Source organism: Herpailurus yagouaroundi, unplaced genomic scaffold (genome assembly GCF_014898765.1).
Source record: "Herpailurus yagouaroundi ecotype Mexico unplaced genomic scaffold, PumYag 207, whole genome shotgun sequence".
Classification (NCBI taxonomy): domain Eukaryota; kingdom Metazoa; phylum Chordata; class Mammalia; order Carnivora; family Felidae; genus Herpailurus; species Herpailurus yagouaroundi.
This window is the reverse complement of record NW_024412438.1, coordinates 4,801,946-4,812,034: the sequence shown is the minus strand read 5'-3', so window position 1 is coordinate 4,812,034 and position 10,089 is coordinate 4,801,946. Positions and strand designations below refer to the sequence as shown.

General features: G+C 60.8%; 1 protein-coding gene across 5 annotated transcripts in view; it reads right to left on the bottom strand.

Annotated features, from left to right (window-relative positions):
• Positions 1-539: 539 nt before the first annotated feature.
• Positions 540-10,089, bottom strand: part of KCNN3 (potassium calcium-activated channel subfamily N member 3) — a 123,871-nt gene continuing 114,321 nt past the window's right edge. For 4 of the 5 annotated variants that reach the window (XM_040452773.1, XM_040452777.1, XM_040452775.1 and 1 more), the window contains 2 exons: positions 9,318-9,387; positions 540-5,830 (listed from right to left, as the gene is read on the bottom strand). In XM_040452773.1, the coding sequence (XP_040308707.1) occupies positions 5,540-5,830; positions 9,318-9,387 (361 nt within the window). In that variant the 3' untranslated portion in view covers positions 540-5,539. Of the gene's footprint in view, positions 5,831-8,168; positions 8,357-9,317; positions 9,388-10,089 lie in introns of those variants that run through there. The other variant, XM_040452774.1, reaches the window with a different exon arrangement.

Here is a 10,089-nt window from a genome sequence, read left to right as displayed (position 1 = left end):
CACTGGGCCTCACTGGGCCTCACTGGGTCTCACTGGGCCTCACTGGGTCTCACTGCACCTGCGGAAGTGAAGCTCCAGGTCTGGTCTGACTCTGACACAGATAAGCTCACAGTGCCTGGATTTCGAGCCTTGTGTCACAGGAGCACAGGACTCTTCCTGGACCCGATTGTGACGCCCCTGAAGGCAAAGCCGGGTGGCCGAGTTTGAGACCCCTATCGTTTACGTATTTACGTAGCAGGGTCTTTGCGTTTACGCAGAAAAACCTGAGCATTTTTCGAACTGGCTGGGCACAGCTACCAGGGGGGTCATGGCTTTTAAAATCTCATCTGCAATGGCTTGATAGAATTTAGGGTAGAATTTTTCCTCTAAGCTTGGAACAGGGTTCTTTTGTCTCCAGCGGGCAGGTCTTGGAGAATCAGACTGTGACGGCTCTGTGGGTCCGGGTCGGCAGGGGTCGTTAACAGTGATGTGCACTCAGAAACAGGTGTTGGGAGAGCGGGCGACGCGCAGGCCGCCAAGGACTAGTTTGATACAAAATGTGAATTGAAAGTTACAATATATTTTATAATATAGCAATATATTTCATATTTAAAATAAACTTATGCTTTCTCCTATCGTTAAAAAATAGCCAGCAGTACAGAGGCAAGATGCAAATTCATACTGAAGGTCACGTGGTTCTGAATACAAACACTCCACTTTCCAAGTCGGCCACGAACGTGTTCCCTCCGCTAAATCCTGCCGCTCTCTCGTCTCCTCTTCTGTTTGGTGCACGACGCGGAGTCTGGGACCGGAGTGAGTAGTGGCGCCATTAAAACCTCTGACGAAGGTGGCTGGGTCCTGGCTGGGACTGTTCGACACGGCCGGAGGCTGTCCTTCCTCTGGGAACACGGCTGCTCCCGTCACAGTCATACTGGATTTGTCACTGATTTTTTTTTTTTTTTTGGCTATAAATTCAGCATTTCTTTGGGATCCTAACTACGGGTTGGTGTTAAATTTTGTGCTTTTCCTCCATCAGCTTGATTGGTCACGACACTTTTTTAGTTTCAACACACGGTCCGGCCCAAGAGGCGGCTTCCAGAATGCGCTTCTCAGGCACGTAAACAACCGTCACTCGACACTTGGCACCTGGGCGTGAAGGTCAGACGTTGGAGCTTCGATGACGGTTTTGTTCAGAAGGAACTCCAGCCCATGCGGGGCGTTTCCAGGGATAGTCACAGCTCCTCTCCTCTCTGTGTGTGCTCACACTCCCCTGCGCTCACACTCCCCTGCGCTGAGTGCCGTTTCCACCTATCTCGGCAAAAACCCTACGTGTCACCTGTCTGACGGGAACTTAACGTTAACTTCCACCCGTGCGGCCCAGGCGAAGTGCACTCGCCTCTACTAGCCGGCCGGGGGCTGGTGGTCCAGCCGGGCCCCTGGGACACCCTCGCCTGGCGCCATCAATGGCCCCAATCTCACTCGGGGTTTCCTTTGGTGGCAGCAGAGAAGGAAGGGACGATGTCTAGGGCATCACTGCGCCGGTCGCCACGCTGGAGGCCACCTGACGCCCGCGTGAGGTGCGGGGGCAGCGTCGTCGAGTTCCTGGGGCGGCATCATGGCCACCGGCCAGCCTGACTCCGCTTCGGAGCCACTGTTGGGGAAGCGGGAGGAGTGCCGGGGAGTGGGGACGCACGCCGGGATTTAAAGCAGTAACGTACTGGTGGTGCAAGGACTTCCCAGAATCTCGGCTGCGACGCCTGCGGTCTGGGGTGAAACACTGGTCCTGGGTGGGGGAGGAGCCGGGGCCCGTGTGCCAGTCCCGGGTCCCTCCCGCTAATTTCCCTTCCCAGGTGAGGTGTCCTCATTGCTTTCTAGTGACTCTCGCGCACAGTCGCACGCAACTCCCAAGCGTGGGCTCGACGGGACCCGGTGTGGCTGCTGCTGTCGTAAAACCTACGCAGTACTTTGTACTTAGGGGAGCTACGTATCGACTTCCCTTTAAGCACAGAGAAACCGAGGTGTGAGGTGGTGACATTAGTTGGCCAAAGGCATGGGTCCAGCATTGGAACTTAATTACTCCGATCCTGTATCTCTAGCTTTCTTCCTGTTCCTCTCCTTCATCCACATGGAGATCACTGGAACTCTGAGGGGGGATTCCTCAAATGTATCAGAATCATTATTTCTTCAACGCTGTTCCTTCTTGGCCTTTAAGCGGCAGCTGTCCGGACTCACTCGAGACTGGCTGGCGCGGGCGTCCTCTGTGCCTCCTAATTTATGAAGTCGCCGCTACGCGCCCGGCACCCGCTGAGGGTGGAAGGTAGCCACGACCCAGGGCCTCACCGCCCTCGTTCCCTCGAGTGGCGTTAAGCATTTTCAGAGATATCACGTCATGACGTTGCACGTCGCGAGGACAGGAAGAGCAGTTCAGACGCTTTGTGACAATTTGCTGAGGTCGTGGCCTCCGATCCCAAAGGGGCAGATTTTTATTGGGACTTCAGTCTGAGGAGGAGCGAGCCCCGAGTCTGGTAGAATTTGCCCACTGACGCCACGTCCCGGAATTCCACAGAGACCAGCGGTCTTAGAGAATCACAGTCCGTCCCTGACCTTATAGCACATGAGGCTACAATATGGCTTAAGTGATGGGGGGGGTGGCTCTGGAGTTTTAATTCAAGTGTCTGGATATTTTAGGGACTCGTAGGTATTTTATCTGGCACTGAGTTATCAGAAAAGGTATAGGAGGGCTCTGCCATTGGGTCGGCCTTCCGCGAGTGGGCAGAACTCAGTTCAGCATTCGGGTGAGGTCATTGTGAGTGAGAGTTTTACGTTAGTTCACACAGCTGATCCTCCAGCAGACAATTAAATCTCCACTGCCACCAGACTCGGAACGAGGGAACGAGAAGGCACAGCGATCACCCGCTACCTGGTCCCATCTGTCTGTGACGCTGAGGCACAGCGGGATTGGCCACAAGGCAGGCTACGGGGAGGAAACCGGCGGGGGGGGGGGGGGAACAACACTTTGGATGATCAATACTGAGGTCATCAAGGTCGATTGCACTCGCAGGAGAGCGGATACCTTCCCCACACGAAGCTGAGGGGCTCCGTCAGGGATGTGCCCTCCCGTTCACGGTCACAAGATTGGCAAAGACTGGATCGTTTTTGGAGACTGGGCACGGTGCCAAGGAAGAAAACTCCACACGGCTACTGCACTGCCGTGAGCTCAAGTCCTGCCCCAGACGCCCCTGTGTTTCCGGGGGGCGGTGGCCTCCGCTTCCGGAGAGGACTCCAGCCCCTCTTTACCAGTGTCGCCAGCTTGGTCTTTGGCGTTCATTTCGGTGCACCGCGTTAGTGAGGGGTTGAAGAATCACCCGCAGACCTCGATGGCTCAACGGCGGTCTGCGCAGGGGGGTGGCAGTGGAATCTTGCGTGCCATTTGTTTGAAGTTAAGACTAACCCCCTGTGAGCGTGAACGTGCGCACACGCGTCATGGGTCACAGCGGAATGGAAAGGGCGAGCAGGAGGCAACGGGCGGGGACCGTCGGTCAGCGACCGGGGCTGGAGCGCGCAGCGTGGCGGACGCGGTCTCCACCTTGTGAGTGGAATTAACGCCGTAAAGAAACCGCATGGTTAGTTCATCTGCCTCCACACCCGTTTCTATGCTCGGCTGCACTGCCACTGAGAACAGGAGCACCATTCTTGGGACACGAAAAAGGAGGGTGATCTGTCGGATGACTGACAGTTGAAAGGACAAGTAGCAAAATAAAGAGCCAACAGCAGGGGCGGCAGGTGTGATACGCAAAACAGCCAACGGACGTGTTCTCCGGGTACCACGCGGAGAACGAGCCCGTTTAGGTAAAACGGCAGCAACAGAAAGAGAGAAAAGGGGAAGGTCAGCAAGACGCCCGATCCCGCCCGGTTCCAGGGTCACCCGCTCCTGCCATCTAGTGACTCCCTTGTCCCTAGAAGGCCTGGCCCAGTTGATGTCGGGACGTCAGAGACGTGACAATGTCCTGCGCAAAGGGAGGCCGACCGTTCGCAAATGACACCCTTCCCTGAACAGACGGGATACCGCGAACCGTGTCGTTCGCCGCCCCGCAGCCCAAGTCGAGGACCTCACGACGGGAGCGGTGACGGGGCACGTGACGGCTGCGTCACAGCACACGGGTGGTGGCCAGACACAGAGTAGTAAGGGACCGCGTCCACGCGCCTCGCCTCCCAGCGCCCGTCACGACACTGGGTCTTCACGCTCCTCAAGTTTCTTGGGGTTTGAGACACATTCGAGTAGTTTTGGCACCAAGACCACCATGGCGCGGAACAGGCTGCTGACAGGCCCGCGTCATCTGTCCCGGCCCACAGGGCTCCCTGAGGGCCCCGTTCTTCTCCGAACCTTTCGCCCTGAGGCGGTCTCAGTCCAGGTAGAAGGGACCACGGGCCCCCCCTCCACTTCTTCCAGCTCGGTGGGGCCCCCAGGTAGGGACTTGGGCCCCTTTGCGCTCCTGACACCTGGGGCTGGAGCCCTGCAGCTGCGTGGACGCAGCCGAGCAAAGCCCCAGACGTGCTGGTCCTCACTCAGGTGTCACTGGGCTGCACCTGCTGGCGTGTGCGCGCGCCCACGTGCAGGGACCCCGTGCCCTCCCCTCACGTGCTCCATGGGAACACGGCTGGCTCAGATACACGGAGGAAACTCTGTGGGGCTGTTGTTTTTAGAAGACTGCTCATCCCTCCGGAATGCCAACAAGTCTGGCTGGGCGTTCGTCTCTAGCCAAGCAAGCGGGGTGCGCCCCCAGGGTGAGGTGCCCTCTCTAGCCTGCGTCTTTAGGGAAGCTCAGAATATGCCCGACACTAGCAAACCCCCTGAGCTGAAAGCACCCACATTCAGATTCAAGCCAACTCCACGTGCATTACAGAGCGCCTACTGTGTGCACAGTAAGGTACCGGGTCCCTTTCTAGTGGGTCAAGTTCAAACGAGAAAAGACCTGGGTTGAATGTGGGGTGTGTGCGTTGCACAGATGTGCAAACACACAGGTTTATATGGGTATTCATATTGGATGGAAAATCTGGCTTTTTACTTTTTTTTTTTTGTCTAAATTGGGTTTTATGACTCCGGCATGAGAGGAGACAGCGCCTGTTTTGGCCAGTGTCATCCAGAGGCAAGGAGAGGGGTGTGCCCAGGAACCCGGTGAGGAGCCCACGCCCAAGCCTGACACCGCCCCCGGGGGACCCTCGTCTGGGCTCCTTCCCCGTTGGCCCCTTCCGTGCACCTGTCTGCCCCCCACCCCCGCTCCCGCGCGAGACCGGAGATCGCGCGTGGATTTCTGTTCTGCGCCACCGCTTCCTGTCCCCCCGTCTTCCCGCTCCCAAGTGGAGGCACCTAAACAGAGATTAGATTTCTGGTTTCCAGGCGTATCCAACCAAGCACGCCGAACGAACGGGAGCTACTTAATTAGCTGGTCTCTCTTCTTTGCGCTCCCTGGTCTGATTGTTCCTTGATGGCGCAGTGACCAGGACAGAGTCGATTTGCATCTTAAGACCTATGGGTTCCGCTTCCGGAGCGGGCGTTCATTTAGCAGCTGCTGGAGCTCGTGTACGGGGTCGGGAAGGAGGCGGAGCTGACCCCGAGGGGGCTGTCGGAGGGCGGGGGCGTGTGCGGGGTGCCCGCCGCGCCAACCCGGGCCTCGGCGAGGGCAGACAGGAGCTGCTGCTGCTGGCGGAGCGCGTCGGCGATGAGGAGGGGCAGGGAGCTGAAGCCGGCCGCCAGGTGCTCCAGCTTGGACTCCAGGCTGGCGATCTGCTTCTCCAGGTCTTCGCTGCGGTCGTTGAGCTCCGTGATCAGGTCGTACATGACGTTCTGCATCTGGACAGAGAGACGGGCACGGGTCGGCACGGGTGGGTCGGCCCGGGGGCTGCGGCAGAACCGACGCTCCCAGGTCGCCTTGGGGCAACGCCCGCACCAGCGCGTCCGGTCCGGCCGACCACGGACAAGTGCTTACCTTCCGGAGACCTGGAGGTGCGGGCGCGCCGAGCACCGACGCGCCGCGTGGGAACGGCGACAGCCCGTTAGGAAATGCGTTTAATGGGGAAAGAGCTACTGTTTCTCAGAGCGGGGAGTCTCCGGACCGTCTTCGGGCCCTCGCTGACCCGACCGCTCCGCTCAGAGGCTGCGGGAGCCTGACGGTCAAAGACAGGGCAGCGGGCGGGGCCACGGTCCAAGCACGAGTCTGCAGCCCGGCGGCAGGCCCTGGGACCCTCTGAACGGTGGGCTCCTTATCGAGCAGGAGTTAATAACTGCACGTGGCCCCGCACCCTGGCCCCGGCTGCTCCCAGCACCGCGGCCAGCAGAGTGGTGGGTGTCGGGTGAGGGACCTAACCCCTCCCTGGGTCGCCCGCGGCCAGGCGGAGTTCCTCATGGGGTCGCAGCCCCTCCCCTGCCCGGGCAGTGGGGAGGGGTGCCGCCTTGTCCGCCCCCCCCCCCCCACCCCCAAGGGCCGGCTGAGGCCTTTGTCCATCTGCCACGGTTCAAAGTCTGCCTCCGACCTGCCCTGTCTCCTTTACTCGCGATCGGGCCCCCCAGGAAGCCTCCCGGAGCCCCTCGACCTGCCCTGTGTCCCGCCCCCGCTTCACGGCGCAGCCCCGCCCCACGCCCGCTCCAGGTCCTGCCCACCTGCTCCCGTCCCCTTTCGTACCACCTTCTGTGGCGCTAGCCCACTTCTTACCCCTGAGTGTCTGTCCTTGTCTGCATCACCCACTGTGTCACCCACTGGGAGGGAGGCTCCAGGGCAGGGACCCTTCTCTGGTGGGCTCCCCGATGTGTCTCAAGGGCCTAAACCAGCCCCTGGCACGTGGGAGAAGCTCCACAAACAGTCCTGGACGGGGTGGGGGGTGGATGTCTGGTGCACGTGGTGGGACACAGTTCACAGCACAGATTATCCCCGTGTACCTAGAAGTTTCCTCAGCGTTTACCACCGAGACCAGAGTGTCTGGAAGCAAGGGAAGAAGACCGCGAGGGCCCCAGCCCGGGGCTGCCTGTGAACGAACCCCGAAGGAGGCCGTGGGAACAGGGGGCAAAGAGGGGAGCCCCCAGGGAGCTGAAAATCAAGTGACACTCAAGAGCCATCAAATAAGCTTGCTCCTCAGAGGAAAGTCGTAAGACGGTCAGAGCAGAGCTAACAAACGGGGCTCAGGCTGGGCCACCCTTTCCCTCCTGCCTCAGGCGTGTGTCAGAGACCCCGTGTCCCCCAGGGGCCCCGCCGCGCCCTCCTGCTGCCCGACCACAGACCTGGGTGCTGCCGCCCCAGCACAAAGTTCCACCCGGCCCGCCTACCCCCTCCAGTCCAGCCCATCATTGCACCCGAACCACGTGGGCCCCAGCCTGAGCCACGGTCATGCCCCACGGTCATGCCCCGAGGTCCGGACATCTCCCTCATCAGGCCACTTTCTGATCATAATGTGGCTTCCTGAGTGGGCCTGTCACACACTCCTCTATGCGACAGCGACATTTCTTAGTAAATTAACAAGTGACAGGGGCGTCTGGATGGCTCTGTCGGTTAAGTGTTTCACTCTTGATCTCAGCTCAGGTCATGATCTCAGTTTTGGGAGTTGGAGCCCCACGTCGGGCTCTGCACTGACAGTGAGGAGTCTGCTTGGGATTCTCTCTCTGCCCCTCCCTCCCTCTGCCCCTCCCCTGCTCTCACACACACACACACACACACACACACACACACACACTCTCTCTCTCTCTCTCTCTCTCTCAAAATAAATAAAACTTAAAAAATTAAAAAAAAAAAAACAAAACAGAACAAGTGACACCAGGCTTGGGAGTGAGAGCCCCAAGAGCCCTCGGCCCCTGTGGCTCCCAGTCCCCATGGTGGCCGTGGCCGAGGGCCAGGTTGGCGGTTGCCCCCAGGCGATGTGGCCCTTGGTCATGTGCCAGTAACATCCTGGTCTCATTCGTCTGAAACTCCAAGTTAGGCCAGCAAGACGCAGAGACCCTGGTGCCTGGGCCACGGGGGCGGGGACCAAGGTGACCGGGAAGAGCAGAGTAATGGCAGGTGGCCAAGTCTGAGGGCCGGAGAGGAGATGGGGAAGGGGACGCTGAGGGTCCCGGGAGGAGCCGGTGCAGAGGCGGGACGAAGGCAGCCCAGCCTGGGAGCCCCCAGAGGAGACGGCACGTCACCAATGAACGATCCAGAACCTCCTGGAGATGCACGCTGTTTCCGGCACGTTTATTTGCCTGCAGGGCCCGATGAGCCTCCTTGGAGTCTCGGCCTCGCCTCTGCGTCAGAATGAGAACGGCCTTCTGCAAACCCTGCCGACACTTCACGAAGCATCCGCACAGACAGCATCTCGTCTGATCGCTTGAGCCTCAGACATTAGGGATTATCTGCACGCGTTGATTGAAGAAAGCGAAGCCAACGAACAAAGACCCAGGTCCTCCAGCCGCCAGCCCATCACGTCCCGAGGCCACGTGCCCCTTTTCCTCATCTTGGGACCAGAGGGCAGGGGTGGGAAGGCGGCCAGCTGAGAGGACGCGGCGCTACGGTGCCCCCGGCTCCGGTGACTGGCTGCTGCCGCCGGGGCCTTGGGTGGGTCTCCTGGGGGGGGGTAGAGGGGGGAGCCAGAGCCCCTCTCTCCCGGCCTCACCCCTGCCCCACGCAGCGCCGCCGAGGCCTCCCTCAGCCCCTCCCCGCACACCCGTCCTTCCTTCGTCACTGACGGTTTAGCTCCCCGAGGGGCTTCCCTCCCCGGGCCTGCCCCTCCCTGGGCCCGGCTCCGGCTCCCGGCTCCCGGAGACGCGGCGGGCGGCGTTCAACCGGCGCGGGCGGGAAGGTCGGTTGGTCTGCTGTTCCCAGTCGGACGTCCGCCACGCTGTGTCCCGCCAGGCGACGGGTGGGGCCGGAGACCCTGCTGCTCGCGGGAGGACCTCTTGGGTGACGCTGTCGGGCCCTTCCCGCGTGGCGCTGGGCGGGTCCCCGGCAGCTTCAGGCTGGCCGTGAGTGGTCCGCCTCTTGAGAAGTAGAGAGACCCCCCCCCGCCCCCCGTCTGGGGCCAGAAAGGCTGGTCTGGGGGGATTCGAGGAGGCAGGAAAACGAATTCCCAGTCATAGCCGTGTGACCTGGCGCGTGGCCACCGGCGTCTCGGGCGTCCCCGTCGGTGCGCGTCGCCCTGGGCCCTTGCCGTGCAGCTGACAGACACGCGGACGTCGTCTGCGGTCCCCGAGCACCGAGCGGCCGGCTCCTGGCCGGGTCCTCACGGCCACACCCGGGAACTCTGGTGGCGTCCCCACGTGCCGCCAGTCACCTCGGAGAGGGCGTCCCCACGTGCCGCCGCGTCCCGCCACTCACCTTGGAGAGGTCCACCAGGGTGTTGGCCTGGTCGCTAAGCTTCCTCTGCTCCATCTTGACGCTCCTCAGTCTGCGGGGAAGAGTCACCGACAGCCGTGCTCTCCAAGTGCACGCGGCACCGAGCTCCCGGTGCGGACCCCACGGCCACGCCCGTCCCCCTCATTCTGGACCCGGCGTGGGGAGCTCGAGCACAGGTGACAACTGACCAGAGTCGCGGCTGCTCAGGTCCCCGAGAAAGCAAGGTCTGGTCTCCGTGCACGCTGGCCCTCGGTGGCTTCCGCCCCCTGGCCACTCTCAGGTCATCTCTGCCCCTGCCCGCCCCCGCCCCGCACCCCCCCAGCCTCCAGTGAGAGCGAAAGGCTTCACCCCTGCTCCTCCACTGTGTTTAAAGTACCTCTCTGTGGGCATCCGCGGAGGTGCAGGTGTGTGCGTGTGACTGTGTGTGTGTGTGTGTGTGTGGGTCCGCGGAGGTGCAGGTGTGTGTGTGCAAGTGTGATGTGTGTGAGAGCGTGTGTGTGTGTCCGTGTGATGTGCGGGTCTGCAGAGGTGCAGGTGTGAGTGTGTGTGTGAGCATGTGATGTGCGGGTCCGTGGAGGTGCAGGTGTGAGTGTGTGTGTGTGTGAGTGAGTGTGTGTGAGCGTGTGATGTGCAGGTCCGCGGAGGTGCAGGTGTGTGTGTGTGTGTGCGCGAGTGTGCGTGATGTGTGTGAGAGTGTGTGTGTCCATGTGATGTGCGGGTCCGCGGAGGTGCAGGTGTGTGTGTGAGAGTGTGT